The 23613-nt window shown below is 42.5% G+C and overlaps 3 protein-coding genes across 10 annotated transcripts in view; 1 reads left to right on the top strand and 2 right to left on the bottom strand.

The window, feature by feature from the left end:
* Positions 1-5326, bottom strand: part of LOC130299747 (oocyte zinc finger protein XlCOF7.1-like) — a 113154-nt gene extending 107828 nt beyond the window's left edge. Inside the window, exon 1 of the mRNA XM_056551489.1 lies at positions 5187-5326. The gene's annotated coding sequence lies outside the window, so the exon portion shown is untranslated. The remainder of the gene's footprint in view (positions 1-5186) is intronic.
* Positions 1-23613, top strand: part of LOC130277649 (zinc finger protein 569-like) — a 614204-nt gene that overhangs the window by 382398 nt on the left and 208193 nt on the right. The window contains exon 1 of one of the 8 annotated variants that reach the window (XM_056528583.1): positions 5320-5429. The exons of 5 other annotated variants lie outside the window; for them this stretch is intronic. The gene's annotated coding sequence lies outside the window, so the exon portion shown is untranslated. Of the gene's footprint in view, positions 1-5319; positions 5430-23613 lie in introns of those variants that run through there. 2 more of the 8 variants (XM_056528569.1, XM_056528692.1) reach the window with 2 other exon arrangements.
* On the bottom strand, positions 15564-16878 carry LOC130287884 (zinc finger and SCAN domain-containing protein 2-like). The gene has a single exon (XM_056537391.1). The coding sequence runs from the start codon at positions 16872-16874 to the stop codon at positions 15771-15773; it is 1104 nt and encodes a 367-aa protein (XP_056393366.1). The 5' UTR covers positions 16875-16878; the 3' UTR covers positions 15564-15770.

The following is a 23613-nucleotide window of genomic DNA, read 5'->3' as shown; positions in this document are numbered from 1 at the left end:
CATACAGGGGTCACATCATATATCACATACACATCCTCACTTATTATATATATATATATATATCATACAGGGAACACATCATATATCACATACACATCCTCACTCATTATATATATATATATCATACAGGGGTCACATCATATATCACATACACATTCTCACTTATTATATATATATCATACAGGGGTCACATCATATATCACATACACATCCTCACTTATTATATATATCATACAGGGATCACATCATATATCACATACACATCCTCACTTATTATATATATATCATACAGGGATCACATCATATGTCACATACACATCCTCACTTATTATATATATTATACAGGGGTCACATCATATATCACATACACATCCTCACTTATTATATATATCATACAGGGATCACATCATATATCACATACACATCCTCACTTATTATATATATCATACAGGGATCACATCATATATCACATACACATCCTCACTTATTATATATATATCATACAGGGATCACATCATATATCACATACACATCCCCACTTATTATATATATCATACAGGGATCACATCATATATCACATACACATCCTCACTTATTATATATATTATACAGGGATCACATCATATATCACATACACATCCTCACTTATTATATATACTATACAGGGATCACATCATATATCACATACACATCCTCACTTATTATATATATCATACAGGGATCACATCATATATCACATACACATCCTCACTTATTATATATATTATACAGGGATCACATCATATATCACATACACATCCTCACTTATTATATATATCATACAGGGGTCACATCATATATCACATACACATCCTCACTTATTATATATATCATACAGGGGTCACATCATATATCACATACACATCCTCACTTATTATATATATATCATACAGGGATCACATCATATATCACATACACATCCTCACTTATTATATATATATATATCATACAGGGATCACATCATATATCACATACACATCCTCACTTATTATATATATATCATACAGGGGTCACATCATATATCACATACACATCCTCACTTATTATATATATCATACAGGGGTCACATCATATGTCACATACACATCCTCACTTATTATATATATCATACAGGGATCACATCATATATCACATACACATCCTCACTTATTATATATATCATACAGGGGTCACATCATATATCACATACACATCCTCACTTATTATATATATCATACAGGGATCACATCATATATCACATACACATCCTCACTTATATATATATTATACAGGGATCACATCATATATCACATACACATCCTCACTTATTATATATATCATACAGGGACCACATCATATGTCACATACACATCCTCACTTATTATATATATATATATATCATACAGGGATCACATCATATATCACATACACATCCTCACTTATATATATCATACAGGGATCACATCATATATTACATACACATCCTCACTTATTATATATATTATACAGGGGGTCACATCATATATCACATACACATCCTCACTTATTATATATACTATACAGGGATCACATCATATATCACATACACATCCTCACTTATTATATATATCATACAGGGGTCACATCATATATCACATACACATCCTCACTTATTATATATATCATACAGGGATCACATCATATATCACATACACATCCTCACTTATTATATATATATTATACAGGGATCACATCATATATCACATACACATCCTCACTTATATATATATATCATACAGGGATCACATCATATATCACATACACATCCTCACTTATTATATATATTATACAGGGATCACATCATATATCACATACACATCCTCACTAATTATATATATCATACAGGGGTCACATCATATATCACATACACATCCTCACTTATTATATATATTATACAGGGGTCAAATCATATGTCACATACACATCCTCACTTATTATATATATCATACAGGGGTCACATCATATATCACATACACATCCTCACTTATTATATATATTATACAGGGATCACATCATATATCACATACACATCCTCACTTATTATATATATATTATACAGGGATCACATCATATATCACATACACATCCTCACTTATATATATATATCATACAGGGATCACATCATATATCACATACACATCCTCACTTATTATATATATTATACAGGGATCACATCATATATCACATACACATCCTCACTTATTATATATATCATACAGGGGTCACATCATATATCACATACACATCCTCACTTATATATATATATATATATATATATCATACAGGGGTCACATCATATATCACATACACATCCTCACTTATTATATATATTATACAGGGATCACATCATATATCACATACACATCCTCACTTATTATATATATCATACAGGGATCACATCATATATCACATACACATCCTCACTTATTATATATATCATACAGGGGTCACATCATATATCACATACACATCCTCACTTATTATATATATCATACAGGGATCACATCATATATCACATACACATCCTCACTTATATATATCATACAGGGGTCACATCATATATCACATACACATCCTCACTTATTATATTTATCATACAGGGATCACATCATATATCACATACACATCCTCACTTATATATATTATACAGGGGTCACATCATATATCACATACACATCCTCACTTATTATATATATCATACAGGGGTCAAATCATATATCACATACACATCCTCACTTATATATATATCATACAGGGATCACATCATATATCACATACACATCCTCACTTATTATATATATATATATCATACAGGGGTCACATCATATATCACATACACATCCCCACTTATTATATATATCATACAGGATCACATCATATATCACATACACATCCTCACTTATATATATATATATATATCATACAGGGATCACATCATATATCACATACACATCCTCACTTATTATATATATATCATACAGGGATCACATACACATCCTCACTTATTATATATATCATACAGGGATCACATCATATATCACATACACATCCTCACTTATTATATATATCATACAGGGATCACATCATATATCACATACACATCCTCACTTATTATATATATATATCATACAGGGATCACATCATATATCACATACACATCCTCACTTATTATATATATCATACAGGGATCACATCATATGTCACATACACATCCTCACTTATTATATATCATACAGGGATCACAACATATATCACATACACATCCTCACTTATTATATATATCATACAGGGATCACATCATATATCACATACACATCCTCACTTATTATATATATATATATCATACAGGGACCACATCATATGTCACATACACATCCTCACTTATTATATATATCATACAGGGATCACATCATATATCACATACACATCCTCACTTATTATATATATCATACAGGGATCACATCATACATCACATACACATCCTCACTTATTATATATATCATACAGGGGTCACATCATATATCACATACACATCCTCACTTATTATATATATCATACAGGGATCACAACATATATCACATACACATCCTCACTTATTATATATATCATACAGGGATCACATCATATATCACATACACATCCTCACTTATTATATATATCATACAGGGATCACATCATATATCACATACACATCCTCACTTATTATATATATCATACAGGGATCACATCATATATCACATACACATCCTCACTTATTATATATATATCATACAGGGATCACATCATATGTCACATACACATCCTCACTTATTATATATATCATACAGGGATCACATCATATATCACATACACATCCTCACTTATTATATATATCATACAGGGATCACATCATATATCACATACACATCCTCACTTATTATATATATATCATACAGGGATCACATCATATGTCACATACACATCCTCACTTATTATATATATTATACAGGGGTCACATCATATATCACATACACATCCTCACTTATTATATATATCATACAGGGATCACATCATATATCACATACACATCCTCACTTATTATATATATCATACAGGGATCACATCATATATCACATACACATCCTCACTTATTATATATATATCATACAGGGATCACATCATATATCACATACACATCCCCACTTATTATATATATCATACAGGGATCACATCATATATCACATACACATCCTCACTTATTATATATATTATACAGGGATCACATCATATATCACATACACATCCTCACTTATTATATATATCATACAGGGGTCACATCATATATCACATACACATCCTCACTTATTATATATATTATACAGGGGTCACATCATATATCACATACACATCCTCACTTATTATATATATCATACAGGGATCACATCATATATCACATACACATCCTCACTTATTATATATATTATACAGGGGGTCACATCATATATCACATACACATCCTCACTTATTATATATACTATACAGGGATCACATCATATATCACATACACATCCTCACTTATTATATATATCATACAGGGATCACATCATATATCACATACACATCCTCACTTATTATATATATTATACAGGGATCACATCATATATCACATACACATCCTCACTTATTATATATATCATACAGGGGCCACATCATATATCACATACACATCCTCACTTATTATATATATATCATACAGGGATCACATCATATGTCACATACACATCCTCACTTATTATATATATATATATCATACAGGGATCACATCATATATCACATACACATCCTCACTTATATATATCATACAGGGATCACATCATATATTACATACACATCCTCACTTATTATATATATTATACAGGGGGTCACATCATATATCACATACACATCCTCACTTATTATATATACTATACAGGGATCACATCATATATCACATACACATCCTCACTTATTATATATATCATACAGGGGTCACATCATATATCACATACACATCCTCACTTATTATATATATCATACAGGGATCACATCATATATCACATACACATCCTCACTTATTATATATACTATACAGGGATCACATCATATATCACCTTTAGTGACTGCCCGACCAGGATCTGCTGTGTATCTCCTAGATCCTGGAGGTGAAGGACCTGTGATGATGTCACAATCATGTGAGCAGTACATGTACAGAAGAGATTTTGGAGGAAGGACCTGTGAAGATGGTCATGTGACAGGAGTGGGCGGAGCTTGGCCGTAGTAGAGGATAAGTGGTGGAGAAGGACCTGATGATGTCTCAATCATGTGACCAGTACACGTGACCACCTACTTACCTGGTAAAATTTTTTTGTTTTTTATTATTTTGATGTTTTTCTTTTATGATCGTTCTCAGGGTCTCAATGTTTTACACTTCGATTTTATATATTTTTATACTTTTTGTCACTTTGGGGGAGATTTATGAAAACTTTTGCAGGAGAGAAGTGGCTGAGTTGCCCATAGCAACCAATCAGATCGCTTCTTTCAGTTTTCAGAGGCCTTTTCAAAAATGAAAGCAGCGATGTGATTGGTTGCTATGGGCAACTCAGCAACTTTTCCTGTAGACGGGAAATAATAGTTTTATGGAAAATCTTTATCTTTTAAATAATTTAAATAAAAAACAAATAGTGGACCATAGGTGCAACCAAACGTGACCGCGCGGGGTCATATAGCAAAATGGCAGAACACTGATAAAGAGTTTAGACACGATCACCAAAAAAAGGAAAAGGACCCGTCTCTTAACCCCTTAAGGACTCAGACAATTTAATTTTTACGTTTTCGTTTTTTCCTCCTCGCCTTCTAAAAATCATAACTCTTTTATATTTTCATCCACAGACTAGTATGAGGGCTTGTTTTTTGCGCGACCAGTTGTCCTTTGTAATGACATCACTCATTATATCATAAAATGTATGGCGCAACCAAAAAACACTATTTTTGTGGGGAAATTAAAACGAAAACAGCAATTTTGCTAATTTTGGAAGGTTTTGTTTTCACGCCGTACAATTTATGGTAAAAATGACGTGTGTTCTTTATTCTGAGGGTGAATACGATTAAAATGATACCCATTATTATATACTTTTATATTATTGTTGCACTTAAAAAAAATCACAAACTTTTTAACCAAATTAGTACGTTTATAATCCCTTTATTTTGATGACCTCTAACTTTTTTATTTTTCCGTATAAGTGGCGGTATGGGGGCTCATTTTTTGCGCCATGATCTGTACTTTTTTTTGATACCACATTTGCATATAAAAAACTTTTAATATATTTTTTATAATTTTTTTAAAATAAAATGTATTAAAAAAGTAGGAATTTTGGACTTTTTTTATTTTTTTTCGTTCACGCCGTTCACCGTACGGGATCATTAACATTTTATTTTAATAGTTCGGACATTTAGGCATGCGGCGATACCAAATATGTCTATAAAAAATGTTTTTTACGCTTTTTGGGGGTAAAATAGGAAAAAACGGACGTTTTACTTTTTTATTGGGGGAGGGGATTTTTCACTTTTTTTTTACTTTTACTTTTACATTTTTTTACATTTTTTTTTACACTTGAATAGTCCCCATAGGGGACTATTCATAGCAATACCATGATTGCTAATACTGATCTGTATAGGACATAGAACAGATCAGTGTTATCGGTCATCTTCTAGTATTGTCTGCTCGATCACAGACCAGAGCAGGAGACGCCGGGAGCCGCACGGAGGAAGGTGAGGGGACCTCCGTGCGGCGTTATGAATGATCGGATCCCCGCAGCAGCGCTGTGGGCGATCCGATCGTTCATTTAAATCGCGAACTGCCGCAGATGCCTGGATCTGTATTGATCCCGGCACCTGAGGGGTTAATGGCGGACGCCCGCGAGATCGCGGGCGTCGGCCATTGCCGGCGGGTCCCTGGCTGCTATCAGCAGCCGGGATCAGCCGCGCATGACACGGGCATCGCTCCGATGCCCGCGGTTATGCTTAGGACGTAAATGTACGTCCTGGTGCGTTAAGTACCACCTCACCAGGACGTACATTTACGTCCTGCGTCCTTAAGGGGTTAACAAATACCGAGAACTGGAGCGTCATTTGCGATGTCCCAGTACGGGATGATTTGGCCCCGTACTGTCATTCTGTCCTGTCAGGCAGAGTCCCTGCATGTTCCCAGGGCTATCCTGCAGCAAACCCCATTGTATATATAAGTTGTACATTATAAATGTAGTATTGCTCTAAAGGGGTACTCCGGCCCTGAGACATCTTATCCCCTATCCAAAGGATAGGTCCCGCCGCTGGGGACCCCCACAATCTTGTATTCGCCACCCACCTGTTTGAGCTGCACTCCGCGGTGCCAGTTTACAAACAGCCGGGTGGCGACCACGGGGTTGGAGTATCGTGATGTCACGACTCAGCCCCCGTGTGACGTCACCCCCCGACCCCGCTATGCAAGTCTATGGGAGGGGGCGTGACGGCCATCACGACTGCGCCTCATTGTGACGTCATCCACCCGCCCTCACTATGCAAGTTTATGGGAGGGGGCGTGATGGTCGTCACAACTTCGCCCCCGCTATGCAAGTCTATGGGAGGGGGCGGTATGGCCATCACGACTCCGCCTCATTGTGACGTCATCCACCCACCCTCACTATGCAAGTTTATGGGAGGAAGCGTGATGGCCATCATGACTCCGCCCCCGTGTGATGTCACCCCGCCCCCACTATGCAAGTCTATGGGAGGGGGCGTGACGGCCGTCACGACTCCGGCTTCGTGTGACGTCACCCCCCGCCCCCACTATGCAAGTCTATGGGAGGGGGCGTGGCGGCCATCACAACTCCGCACCCGTGTGACGTCACCCCCCGCCCCCGCTATGCAAGTCTATGGGAGGGGGCGTGATGGCCATCACGACTCCGCCTCATTGTGACGTCATCCACCCGCCCTCACTATGCAAGTTTATGGGAGGGGGCGTGATGGCCATCACGACTCCGCCCCCGTGTGATGTCACCCCGCCCTCACTATGCAAGTCTGAGAGGGGGCGTGACGGCCATCACGACTCCGCCTCATTGTGACGTCATCCACCCGCCCTCACTATGCAAGTTTATGGGAGGGGGCGTGATGGCCGTCACAACTCCGCCCCCATGTGACGTCACCCCCCGCCCCCGCTATGCAAGTCTATGGGAGGGGGCGTGACGGCCATCACGACTCCGCCCCCATGTGATGTCACCCCCCCCCCCCCCGCTATGCAAGTTTATGAGAGGGGGCGTCACGCCCCCTCCCATAGACTTGCATAGCGGGGGCGAGGGTGACATCACACGGGGGCGGAGTCATGACGTCATGATAATCCAGCCCCGTGGTCGCCACCTGGCTGTTTGTGAGCTGGCATCGCAGCGTGCAGCTCAAACAGGTGGATGACGAGTAAAAGATTGCGGGGGTCCCCAGCGGCGGGACCCCCGCAATGAGACATCTTATCCCCTATCCTTTGGATAGGGGATAAGATGCCTCAGGGCTGGAGTACCCCTTTAAGTGTTTGTATCACACATGTTCATTACCCAGAGAGCCCCCAGTGACCAGGTGACCCCCCAAGTGAGGCCTCAAGCCTAAATTGCAGCCACAAATCAGTAAGTCAAGTCATCCTTACTATCTGTCACCATCTCAAGTCAAGTCATCTATAGTCAGCGTGGCCGGCATTATAGTCTGGCAAGTCACTGCAAGTCCCAGCAAGCCTGCGAGGTCCCCCTGTGTCACTGGCCACCTCACTGGGATATTGGCTGAACCTCATAGACTGTACCATCTGTCTTACCTCAGTAAAGCTGCCGTTACCCTTGACCTGGCCTTGGACTCTTTATTGCCCCTGTCTGACCTAGGATCAGCGGTACAACCTTTGGGTGGTTATAGGCTAAACCACACCCTGGCGTCACGACAAGAAGGGGTTAATGCAATCTACCCCTTGGGCCATAACATCTGCCCCGCATCTACTTCACACTACACCCGTGACAACACACATTCAAGAGCAGAAAATCCCAATAGGTCGTAAGGCAAGGGCCCCGGGAACCCAATGGCAAAAAAAAGAAAGTGAAAGGAAAAAAGAAGAAGAGAAGGGGGGGTGGGGGTGAGACCTGACCCGGACAATCCCACACCTGTCACTAAACCCACCCAGACAATGAACTCGGGGGTGTCCCAGGGCAGCCAAAGACTAACAAAAGAGTCCAAGGCGATGTGATGTCCCAGTACGGGATGATTTTGCCCCGTGCTGTCATTCTGTCCTGTCAGGCGGAGTCGCTGCATGGTCCCAGGGCTATCCTGCAGCAAACCCCATTGTATATATAAGTTGTACATTATAAATGTAGTATTGCTTTAAAGTGGTACTCCGGCCCTGAGACATCTTATCCCCTATCCAAAGGCTAGGGCATAAGATGTCTCACCACGGGGGTCCCGCCGCTGGTGACCCCCGCAATCTTGTATTCGCCACCCACCTGTTTGAGCTGCATGTCGCGGTGCCAGCTCACAAACAGCCGGGTGGCGACCACGGGGCCGGAATATCGTGATGTCATGACTCCGCCCCCGTGTGACGCCCCCCCCCCCGCCCCCGTGTGATGTCACCCCCCCGCCCCCGCTATGCATCCAAATCTGTCGCCACAAACAATTCCTCCATCCTACGCACCCGGTTTATGGTGTCCACGAACTTCACACTGGAAGGGGTCACTAAGGATTTCTAGCATTGAGGGATAAATATCAGCCCCCAGAAGATGTTTCGGTAAACCCTTCTTGGGCTAATACAAGTGGCTAATACTAGAACTGTATGATGTCATCCTGTCCATATAGAGGAACTGTGTGATGTCATCATGTCCATATAGAGGAACTGTGTGATGTCATCATGTCCATATAGAGGAACTGTGTGATGTCATCATGTCCATATGGAGGAGGAACTGTGTGATGTCATCATGTCCATATAGAGGAACTGTGTGATGACATCATGTCTATATGGAGGAGGAACTGTATGATGTCATCATGTCCATATGGAGGAACTGTGTGATGTCATCATATCCATATGGAGGAACTGTGTGATGTCATCATGTCCATATAGAGGAAATGTGTGATGACATCATGTCTATATGGAGGAGGAACTGTGTGATGTCATCATGTCCGTATGGAGGAACTGTGTGATGTCATCATGTCTATATGGAGGAACTGTGTGATGTCATCATGTCTATATGGAGGAGGAACTGTATGATGTCATCATGTCCATATGGAGGAACTGTGTGATGTCATCATGTCCATATGGAGGAACTGTGTGATGTCATCATGTCTATATGGAGGAGGAACTGTGTGATGTCATCATGTCCATATGGAGGAGGAACTGTGTGATGTCATCATGTCTATATGGAGGAGGAACTGTGTGATGTCATCATGTCTATATAGAGGAACTGTGTGATGTCATCATGTCTATATGGAGGAACTGTGTGATGTCATCATGTCTATATGGAGGAACTGTGTGATGTCATCATGTCTATATGGAGGAACTGTGTGATGTCATCATGTCCATATGGAGGAACTGTGTGATGTCATCATGTCTATATGGAGGAACTGTGTGATGTCATCATGTCCATATGGAGGAACTGTGTGATGTCATCATGTCTATATGGAGGAACTGTGTGATGTCATCATGTCCATATGGAGGAGGAACTGTGTGATGTCATCATGTCTATATGGAGGAGGAACTGTGTGATGTCATCATGTCTATATAGAGGAACTGTGTGATGTCATCATGTCTATATGGAGGAACTGTGTGATGTCATCATGTCCATATGGAGGAGGAACTGTGTGATGTCATCATGTCCATATGGAGGAGGAACTGTGTGATGTCATCATGTCTATATGGAGGAACTGTGTGATGTCATCATGTCTATATGGAGGAACTGTGTGATGTCATCATGTCTATATGGAGGAACTGTGTGATGTCATCATGTCTATATGGAGGAACTGTGTGATGTCATCATGTCTATATGGAGGAGCTGTGTGATGTCATCATGTCTATATGGAGGAACTGTGTGATGTCATCATGTCTATATAGAGGAACTGTGTGATGTCATCATGTCCATATGGAGGAGGAACTGTGTGATGTCATCATGTCTATATGGAGGAACTGTGTGATGTCATCATGTCCATATGGAGGAACTGTGTGATGTCATCATGTCTATATGGAGGAACTGTGTGATGTCATCATGTCTATATGGAGGAACTGTGTGATGTCATCATGTCCATATGGAGGAGGAACTGTGTGATGTCATCATGTCTATATGGAGGAACTGTGTGATGTCATCATGTCTATATGGAGGAGGAACTGTGTGATGTCATCATGTCCATATGGAGGAGGAACTGTGTGATGTCATCATGTCCATATGGATGAACTGTGTGATGTCGTGATGTCATCATGTCCATATGAAGGAACTGTGTGATGTCATCATGTCTATATGGAGGAACTGTGTGATGTCGTCATGTCCATATGGAGGAACTGTGTGATGTCGTCATGTCCATATGGAGGAACTGTGTGGTGTCATCATGTCCATATGGAGGAACTGTGTGATGTCATCATGTCCATATGGAGGAACTGTGTGATGTCATCATGTCTATATGGAGGAACTGTGTGATGTCATCATGTCCATATGGAGGAACTGTGCGATGTCATCATGTCCATATGGAGGAACTGTGTGATGTCATCATGTCTATATGGAGGAACTGTGTGATGTCATCATGTCCATATGGAGGAACTGTGTGATGTCATCATGTCTATATGGAGGAACTGTGTGATGTCATCATGTCCATATGGAGGAACTGTGTGATGTCATCATGTCCATATGGAGGAACTGTGTGATGTCATCATGTCCATATGGAGGAGGAACTGTGTGATGTCATCATGTCCATATGGAGGAGGAACTGTGTGATGTCATCATGTCCATATGGAGGAGGAACTGTGTGATGTCATCATGTCCATATGGAGGAGGAACTGTGTGATGTCATCATGTCTATATAGAGGAACTGTGTGATGTCATCATGTCCATATGGAGGAACTGTGTGATGTCATCATGTCTATATGGAGGAACTGTGTGATGTCATCATGTCTATATGGAGGAACTGTGTGATGTCATCATGTCTATATGGAGGAACTGTGTGATGTCATCGTGTCCATATGGAAGAACTGTGTGATGTCATCATGTCCATATGGAGGAACTGTGTGGTGTCATCATGTCTATATGGAGGAACTGTGTGATGTCATCATGTCCATATGGAGGAACTGTGTGATGTCATCATGTCTATATGGAGGAACTGTGTGATGTCATCATGTCCATATGGAGGAACTGTGCGATGTCATCATGTCCATATGGAGGAACTGTGTGATGTCATCATGTCTATATGGAGGAACTGTGTGATGTCATCATGTCCATATGGAGGAACTGTGTGATGTCATCATGTCTATATGGAGGAACTGTGTGATGTCATCATGTCCATATGGAGGAGGAACTGTGTGATGTCATCATGTCCATATGGAGGAGGAACTGTGTGATGTCATCATGTCCATATGGAGGAGGAACTGTGTGATGTCATCATGTCCATATGGAGGAGGAACTGTGTGATGTCATCATGTCCATATGGAGGAGGAACTGTGTGATGTCATCATGTCTATATAGAGGAACTGTGTGATGTCATCATGTCCATATGGAGGAACTGTGTGATGTCATCATGTCCATATGGAGGAACTGTGTGATGTCATCATGTCCATATGGAGGAACTGTGTGATGTCATCATGTCTATATGGAGGAACTGTGTGATGTCATCATGTCTATATGGAGGAACTGTGTGATGTCATCATGTCTATATGGAGGAACTGTGTGATGACACCATGTCTATATGGAGGAACTGTGTGATGTCATCGTGTCCATATGGAAGAACTGTGTGATGTCATCGTGTCCATATGGAGGAACTGTGTGATGTCATCATGTCTATATGGAGGAACTGTGTGATGTCATCATGTCCATATGGAGAAGGAACTGTGTGATGTCATCATGTCCATATGGAGGAACTGTGTGATGTCATCATGTCTATATGGAGGAGGAACTGTATCATGTCATCATGTCTATATGGAGGGACTGTGTGATGTCATCATGTCCATATGGAGGAACAGTGTGATGTTATCATGTCTATATGGAGGAACTGTGTGATGTCATCATGTCTATATGGAGGGACTGTGTGATGTCATCATGTCCATATGGAGGAACAGTGTGATGTTATCATGTCTATATAGAGGAATTGTGTGATGACATCGTGTCTATATGGAGGAGGAACTGTGTGATGTCATCATGTCTATATGGAGGAACTGTGTGATGTCATCATGTCCATATGGAGGAGGAACTGTGTGATGTCATCATGTCCATATGGAGGAACTGTGTGATGTCATATGTCTATATGGAGGAACTGTGTGATGTCATCATGTCCATATGGATGAACTGTGTGATGTCATCATGTCTATATGGAGGAACTGTGTGATGTGATCATGTCTATATGGAGGAACTGTGTGATGTGATCATGTCTATATGGAGGAACTGTGTGATGTCATCATGTCCATATGGAGGAGGAACTGTGTGATGTCATCATGTCCATATGGAGGAGGAACTGTGTGATGTCATCATGTCTATATGGATGAACTGTTTGATGTCGTGATGTCATCATGTCCATATGGAGGAACTGTGTGATGTCATCATGTCCATATGGAGGAACTGTGTGATGTCATCATGTCCATATGGATGAACTGTGTGATGTCATCATGTCCATATGGAGGAACTGTGTGATGTCATCATGTCTATATGGAGGAACTGTGTGATGTCATCATGTCCATATGGAGGAACTGTGTGATGTCATCATGTCTATATGGAGGAACTGTGTGATGTCATCATGTCTATATGGAGGAACTGTGTGATGTCATCATGTCTATATGGAGGAACTGTGTGATGTCATCATGTCCATATGGAGGAACTGTGTGATGTCATCATGTCCATATGGAGGAGGAACTGTGTGATGTCATCATGTCTATATGGAGGAACTGAGTGATGTCATCATGACTATATGGAGGAACTGTGTGATGTCATCATGTCCATATGAAGGAACTGTGTGATGTCATCATGTCCATATGGAGGAACTGTGTGATGTCATCATGTCTATATGGAGGAGGAACTGTGTGATGTCTTCATGTCTATATGGAGGAGGAACTGTGTGATGTCATCATGTCCATATGGAGGAGGAACTGTGTGATGTCATCATGTCCATATGGAGGAGGAACTGTGTGATGTCATCATGTCCATATGGAGGAGGAACTGTGTGATGTCATCATGTCCATATGGAGGAGGAACTGTGTGATGTCATCATGTCTATATGGAGGAACTGAGTGATGTCATCATGACTATATGGAGGAACTGTGTGATGTCATCATGTCCATATGAAGGAACTGTGTGATGTCATCATGTCCATATGGAGGAACTGTGTGATGTCATCATGTCCATATGGAGGAGGAACTGTGTGATGTCATCATGTCCATATGGAGGAGGAACTGTGTGATGTCATCATGTCTATATGGAGGAACTGTGTGATGTCATCATGTCCATATAGAGGAACTGTGTGATGTCATCATGTCCATATGGAGGAACTGTGTGATGTCATCATGTCTATATGGAGGAACTGTGTGATGTCATCATGTCTATATGGAGGAACTGTGTGATGTCATCATGTCTATATGGAGGAACTGTGTGATGTCATCATGTCTATATGGAGGAGGAACTGTGTGATGTCATCATGTCTATATGGAGGAACTGTGTGATGTCATCATGTCCATATGGAGGAGGAACTGTGTTGTCATCATGTCCACAGGATCGGGGATAAGTGTTTCAACATGGGTGTCTGACCCCTCTTCTACATGATGTAGTGATGGAGGATGCTTTACTTTAAGAGCAGTGACACTATGGAGCTCTATCCACATGATGTAGTGATGGAGGATTCTTTACTGTAAGAGCAGTGAGAATATTGAACTCTCTTCCTCATGATGTAGTGATGGATGATTCTTTACACTATGGAACGTTCTTCCATGGTCATGTAGTGGTCATGGTAAGCTCAATAAAAAAGAGTCCAGGAGGAGGGGCCTGGATGCATTTCTGGAGAGTAATAACATTACAGGTTATGGACACTAGATTTATAGGGACACAACCTTCATCTGATGCCATACTTGGAGTTGGAATGGAATTTTTGCATCTAAAATTAGTAATTATCTGCTTAATTTTTACGGGTCTTTTTGAATTTTTCTGGATCAACGACTGACAGATGTTTTACCATTGAATTCAATTATAAAAAAAAAGACAATTTTTGGATTTTTTTTTGAGACTTAAAACAGACATTTCAGGTGACCCTTGTTCCAGAATATATTTAGCCTTTTATTACATTTCCTAAATCCCAAACAAGAACATGGTTCAGGAATAGGCATCCTCGGCATTGCAAAGCATCATGGGAGATGTAGTCTAAAAGCTCTTGAAGGTTGCCTATGCCTGACATAGTTTATTCTCCGATGAGTTTCAAATTTTGCTTTCCTTGTAAAACATTTTTCACAAACTACATCAAAATGGCTTCTACCTTGTATGACTTCTCTCATGTCTAATACAAGTTGATTTTTCTGTAAAACATTTCCCACATTCTGCACACGAAAACGGCTTCTCTCCCGTGTGAGTTCTCTGATGCGAAACAAGATGCGATCTCTGTATAAAATGTTTCCCACATTCCGAACACGAATACGGCTTCTCTCCTGTGTGAATCCTCTCATGTTCAACAAGGGACGACTTGCTTCGAAAACATTTCCCACATTCTGTGCAGGAATACAGCTTCTCTCCAGTGTGAATTTTCTTATGTTCAGCAAGATTGGATTTACTTTTAAAACATTTCCCACACTCTGAACATAAAAATGGTTTCTCTCCTGTGTGACTTTTCTCATGTTTTCCAAGATTTGATTTATCTGTAAAGCATTTTCCGCATTCTGAACACGAATATGGCTTCTCTCCTGTGTGAATTCTCTCATGTTTAACAAGATCTGATCTTCTGGTAAACCATTTCCCACATTCATCACACTGAAGCCTTTCACCCCCTTTGTTCTCTGTCCTTGTGGTAACAATGTGTGGTTGGTCAGGAGAAGGTTCCTCATGATCAGGGGGATTATTATAGGATAGATCTGGATGGACATTAGGGGTAAGGAGGTCTTCTCCTGAGGAGCGCTCCATGATCTCTCCATCTTCTCCTGAGGAGCGCTCCATGATCTCTCCATCTTCTCCTGAGGAGCGCTCCATGATCTCTCCATCTTCTCCTGAGGAGCGCTCCATGATCTCTCCATCTTGTCCTGAGGAGCGCTCCATGATCTCTCCATCTTGTCCTGAGGAGCGCTCCATGATCTCTCCATCTTGTCCTGAGGAGCGCTCCATGATCTCTCCATCTTGTCCTGAGGAGCGCTCCATGATCTCTCCATCTTGTCCTGAGGAGCGCTCCATGATCTCTCCATCTTCTCCTGAGGAGCGCTCCATGATCTCTCCATCTTCTCCTGAGGAGCGCTCCATGATCTCTCCATCTTCTCCTGAGGAGCGCTCCATGATCTCTCCATCTTCTCCTGAGGAGCGCTCCATGATCTCTCCATCTTCTCCTGAGGAGCGCTCCATGATCTCTCCATCTTCTCCTGAGGGGCGCTCCATGATCTCTCCATCTTCTCCTGAGGGGCGCTCCATGATCTCTCCATCTTCTCCTGAGGAGCGCTCCATGATCTCTCCATCTTCTCCTGAGGGGCGCTCCATGATCTCTCCATCTTGTCCTGAGGAGCGCTCCATGATCTCTCCATCTTCTCCTGAGGGGCGCTCCATGATCTCTCCATCTTTTCCTGAGGAGCGCTCCATGATCTCTCCATCTTCTCCTGAGGAGCGCTCCATGATCTCTCCATATTCTTCTGAGGAGCGCTCCATGATCTCGCCATCTTCTCCTGAGGAGCGCTCCATGATCTCTCCATCTTCTCCTTTATCATTCAGGGATAACATGACGTTTCCCTCAGAATTCTTACTGGGAATTCCTGTCCAGAAAAAAACATAATTTTGTTACTTTTTGTTTTTCTAGATCACACAGTAATTTATAAGATTTATATTTAGCCGGAAACATATATAAAGGGCAGTGCTTGGCTGTAGTGTACAGTCATGTCATAGAATGCGGGTGCAACATGGGGATCGCGGAGGGGGGGGGGGGGGGTACGTCCTAGCGGCGGACCCCCTGCGATCAGACATCTTATCCCCCTATCCCCGTGTTTCCCAACCAGGGTTCCTCCAGCTGTTGCAAAACTACAAGTCCCAGCATGCCCAGACAGCCGAACGCTGTCCGGGCTTGTTGGGAGTTGTAGATTTGCAACAGCTGGAGGCGCCCTGGTTGGGAAACACTGCCCTATCCAGTGAGGAGTGAGTTTTGGATTGGTCCATTATTGGAGATAGTGACTGTGCATTGGTTCAGTCCATAATTAGGACAGTTCATTGGATCAATCCATTATTGTAGGTAGTGTCTCTGCAATGGTTTGATCCACAGTTAGATCACAAGCAGTTGGGACAGCTCATTGGACCGGTCCATTACTATAGGTAGTGACTGTACATTGGTTTGGTCCATAGCTAGTTGACAGACAGTTGGGACAGTTTATTGGATCGATCCATAATTGTAGGTAGTGACTGTACATTGGTTCGATCCATTATTGTAGATAGTGACTGTACATTGGTTCAGTCCATTATTGTAGGAAATGACTGTACAATGGATCGATCCGATATTGTAGGTAGTGACTGTACATTGGTTTGGTCCATAGTCAGCTGACATACAGTTGGGACAGTTCATTGGATCGGTCCATTATTGTAGGAAGTGACTGTACATTGGTTTGGTCCATAGTCAGCTGACATACAGTTGGGACAGTTCATTGGATCGGTCCATTATTGTAGGTAGTGACTGTACATTGGTTTAGTCCATAGTCAGCTGATTATACAGTTGGGACAGTTCATTGGATCGATCCATTATTGTAGGAAGTAACTACATTGGTTTGATCCATGGTCAGCTGACATACAGTTGGGACAGTTCATTGGATCAGTCCATTATTGTAGGTAGTCACTGTACATTGGTTTGGTCCATTATTGTAGGAAGTGACTGTGCATTGGATCGATCCATTATTGTAGGTAGTGACTGTACATTAATTTGGTCCATAGTCAGCTGACATACACTTGGGACAGTTCATTGGAGCGGTCCATTATTGTAGGTAGAGACTGTACATTGGTTTGGTCCATAGTCAGCTGACATACAGTTGGGACAGTTCATTGGATCAGTCCATTATTGTAGGAAGTGACTGTACATTGGTTTGGTCCACAGTCAGCTGACATACAGTTGGGACAGTTCATTGGATTGGTCCATTATTGTAGGAAGTGACTGTACATTGGCTTAGTCCATAGTCAGCTGAAATACAGTTGGGACAGTTCATTGGATCGATCCATTATTGTAGGAAGTGACTACATCGGTTTGATCCATAGTCAGCTGACATACAGTTGGAACAGTTCATTGGATCAGTCCATTATTGTAGGTAGTCACTGTACATTGGTTTGGTCCATTATTGTAGGACGTGACTGTGCATTGGATCGATCCATTATTGTAGGTAGTGACTGTACATTAGTTTGTTTCATTATTGTAGGAAGTGACTGTACATTGGTTTGGTCCATAGTCAGCTGACATACACTTGGGACAGTTCATTGGATCGGTCCATTATTGTAGGTAGTGACTGTACATTAGTTTGGTTCATTATTGTAGGAAGTGACTGTACATTGGTTTGGTCCATAGTCAGCTGACATACACTTGGGACAGCTCATTGGATTGGTCCATTATTGTAGGTAGTGACTGTGCATTGGATCGATCCATTATTGTAGGTAGTGACTGTACATTCGTTTGGTCAATTATTGTAGGACGTGACTGTGCATTCGATCGATCCATTATTGTAGGTAGTGACTGTACATTAGTTTGGTCAATTATTGTAGGAAGTGACTGCACATTGGTTTGGTCCATAGTCAGCTGACATACACTTGGGACAGTTCATTGGATCGGTCCATTATTGTAGGTAGTGACTGTGCATTGGATTAATCCATTATTGTAGGTAGTGACTGTGCATTGGATCGATCCATTTTTGTAGGTAGTGACTGTACATTAGTTTGGTCCATTATTGTAGGTAGTGACTGTACATTGGCTCGGTCCATAGTCAGCTGACATACAGTTGGGACAGTTCATTGGATCAGTCCATTATTGTAGGTAGTGACTGTACATTGGTTTGGTCCATAGTCAGCTGACATACACTTGGGACAGTTCATTGGATCGGTCCATTATTGTAGGTAGTGACTGTACATTGGTTTGGTCCATAGTCAGCTGACATACACTTGGGACAGTTCATTGGATCAGTCCATTATTGTAGGTAGTGACTGTACATTGGTTTGGTCCATAGTCAGCTGACATACACTTGGGACAGTTCATTGGATCGGTCCATTATTGTAGGTAGTGACTGTACATTGGCTCGGTCCATAGTCAGCTGACAGACAGCTCGAACATGATGTATAGGATCTCAGTATAGGAATCCTGACAGATACAAAGACCCGGGCCCCTCACAGGAGAGGCAGAATCCCAGATTATATGGACGGGCCCTCACCGGGGAATCCTTAGTGCCCAACAGTTGTCAGATGCTGATGAATATAACGTTCCTGTCTTACAGTTATAACGGATTAGGGGACAGTTCCTAAATTATGGTGTCAGCTTATACAGTGTTCCCTCAATTTACAATATTAATCGGTTCCAGGACGACCATTGTATGTTGAAACCATTGTATGTTGAGACCATGACTCTATGGAAACCTGGTAATTGGTTCTGAAGCCCCAAAATGTCATCCAAAAATAGGAAAAAGTGAGGATTAAAGAAAAATATGTAGATGGATAAAGCTTATCCTAACATATAAAACTAATAAAGATCTGCTGGAGCTGTAATCACTGTCTATGACTCCATCTGTAGGGAGCAGACAGGGAATGAATACATCAGTGCTGGATAGATTTCTATGTTACTAGGTAGTGAGAGTGATATCTATCTATCCATATATATATATATATATATATATATATATATATATATAATGTCTCTTCTTACCTTGTGATGTGAGGGGCCGGTGATCCTCCATCATGACTATGTCCTGGTACAGATCCTTGTGTCCTTCTACATACTCCCACTCCGCCATGGAGAAATAGACCGCCACATCCTGACACCTTATAGGAACCTGACACACAATGATACCGTCATCACCAGACCCCTCCATTACTGTATAATGTCCCAGCAGTGTCACCTCTCCAGTCATCACCAGACCCCTCCATTACTGTATAATGTCCCAGCAGTGTCACCTCTCTAATCATCACCAGACCCCTCCATTACTGTATAATGTCCCAGCAGTGTCACCTCTCCAGTCATCACCAGACCCCTCCATTAATGTATAATGTCCCAGCAGTGTCACCTCTCCAGTCATCACCAGACCCCTCCATTACTGTATAATGTCCCAGCAGGGTCACCTCTCCAGTCATCACCAGACCCCTCCATTACTGTATAATATCCCAGCAGTGTCACCTCTCCAGTCATCACCAGACCCCTCCATTACTGTATAATGTCCCAGCAGTGTCACCTCTCTAATCATCACCAGACCCCTCCATTACTGTATAATGTCCCAGCAGTGTCACCTCTCCAGTCATCACCAGACCCCTCCATTACTGTATAATGTCACAGCAGTGTCACCTCTCTAATCATCACCAGACCCCTCCATTACTGTATAATGTCCCAGCAGTGTCACCTCTCTAATGATCACCAGACCCATCCATTACTATATAATGTCCCAGCAGTGTCACCTCTCCAGTCATCACCAGACCCCTCCATTACTGTATAATGTCCCAGCAGTGTCACCTCTCCAGTCATCACCAGACCCCTCCATTACTGTATAATGTCCCAGCAGTGTCAGCTCTCCAGTCATCACCAGACCCCTCAATTACTGTATAATATCCCAGCAGTGTCACCTCTCTAATCATCACCAGACCCCTCCATTACTGTATAATGTCCCAGCAGGGTCACCACTCCAGTCATCACCAGACCCCTCCATTACTGTATAATGTCCCAGCAGGGTCACCACTCCAGTCATCACCAGACCCCTCCATTACTGTATAATGTCCCAGCAGTGTCACTGTGACGGATCCTAGAGTCACCCTACCTACTTGGATGGACTTTAGGACAACACTATTTTTACCCCTCAGTTGATGTGTCCAGTGACATAAAGCTCAGAGTTAAAATACTTTTATTTACTGTTTTCATACACTTTCTGTGCACAATATAATCTTTTGCACACTGTCGACCTTTTGCACACTGTCCACCTCCTTTACACAATACACATTTTGCACACGGTCCACTTGTTGCACACTGTTCACCTTTTGTACAATACACTAATTCTACACATGCTTCTCCTTTTTGCACACAGTCCAACTTCTGCACACCTCCACCTTTTGCACTCAAGGCACTGTATAGGGAGAGCTAATCAACTTTATTGGATTATCTCCCAGACTCACCGTCACCTTTATTGTCTTTACTGACCCTTCACCCTGTGATGTCCTTCCTATAAAAGAAGACACTTGTTGCACAATAAAGAGTTCTGATTTTATACCTGAAGACTGGTGTTGCCTGGTTCTTTGGGTACAAGGATGAAATAATCTCTAGTTCTGCCTGGGGATATTTCCTGTGATATGCTGGGGCTTGTCATCCGGAAGGAGAAGTCACTTTTGGCAGAGTCAGTCTGTCACAATTGGTGGCAACGGTGGGATCTGACTCCAGGATCAACACTGAGACCAGCCTAGCTGGGGGAGATACAGCCGCTGGCTTGACCCCGGTCTCAGCAACTTACCCTGGCGAGGAAGAGCCTGTAAGGATGGAGGATTTCCGAAGAGAGGTGCAATGGTTCCTGGGTCTCTTCAAAGATCCTCCACGAGAGAGTGTGAACAGGGTCCTTACAAAGCTGACACAACTCCGTATAGCGAAGCTGCAGTATGCCATGGAAGAGATGTCCATGCAAGAGAGAGCCTTAATTCACTTGCAGATTTGGGAAGTTGTTCTTGAGGAGTCGGTGAGAAGCCGAGCACAAGTCCTGCCCACCCCAGAACAGCGCATCAGGGAACAGGTCCACTTGCGGCTTTGCTACCTCAGAGAGCAACCCACGGGCAGCAAAATGGTTGAGTTGCACATATTGGTGCCGGAAGAAATGGAGCTCGAGGCTCATTACCGTGCCCTGTACTGGTGGGCAAGCTGCAGGCAGTCAGAGCCAAACACAGCCTGTGCTCCGGAAGGGACAGACTTCGACTGGCCTGGTCTATTGTGGGATGCATTCGAAGAGCGGTACGACTTTGGCCGTACCGAGGCATACAGACTCTGGGACATCCAGGACAAGCGGAGAGAGATGCGTCCGCAGTCGGAGGTGCCAGACCTGGAACCGGATCTATCTTGGCTGACGGACCAGGAATGGTACCTCGAGGAAGATTACCTGTCCTTGTTTGAGGGGGATTTCTACGGTCACGAGCCATGTACAGCAGAGGAAACCAGCACAGATAAGACGGCTGGTCTCTGTCTTCGCCTTCCCCTGGATTGCACATCGGACTGCAACGCTCTAGCAGTATCCGGTCAGGACACCAGGGTGGAAGCCCTGGCATTAGGGCTGAGTTCTGCTACACTCTGTCCAGCATCAGACACCAGTGCCAGCTCTACAGCTACAGAGGGGTCAGTGATCCCTGTACCAGTCCACCCTGGATCGCAGGCAGTTGGCCTGGATCCACAGAGACTGTTTAACAGCACAGGAGCAAGCACAGACGGTGCGGCTCCCCAGATGGAGAATTTTACGCCGGGAGATGGAGCGGTCAGCTCATCTCCCCAGCGCAAGAGGTTGCAACCAGATGAGGAGGCAGTTGACCTCCCTCTCCACCTACTGAGCACAACCCCGGCTGAAGCGCCGGCTTCAGGGCAGAGTCCTACTATACTCTGCTCAACAAAGAATACTGCAGCTACAGAGGGAAACGTGATCCCTACACTGGTACAGCCGGGATCGCAGGCAGTCGGCCTGGATCCCCAGCGGATGTTTAACGCTACTGGTGAAAGCACAGTTGGTGCAGCTCCCCCGCTGCAGAATTCCATATTGGGAGATGGAGTGGTCGGTTTACATCCCCAGTGCCAGCAATTGCAAATAGGTGAGAAGGTAGTCGACCTTCCTCTCCACCTAGTGATCACTTCTCCGGCTGAAGTGTCGGCATCAAGGCAGAGTTTTGCTACAATCTGCCTAGCACTGAAGACTGCTGGCAGGTCTGCAGTTACAGATGGGACTGT

This window comes from Hyla sarda, chromosome 1 (assembly GCF_029499605.1).
Source record: "Hyla sarda isolate aHylSar1 chromosome 1, aHylSar1.hap1, whole genome shotgun sequence".
NCBI lineage: Eukaryota > Metazoa > Chordata > Amphibia > Anura > Hylidae > Hyla > Hyla sarda.
This window is presented reverse-complemented; position numbering and strand designations above follow the sequence as displayed.

What these genes read in the sequence shown, in the direction of transcription:
- LOC130287884 (XM_056537391.1), bottom strand. Translation starts at nt 16,874, where the DNA reads ATGGAGCGCCCCTCAGGAGAAGATGGAGAGATCATGGAGCGCTCCTCA.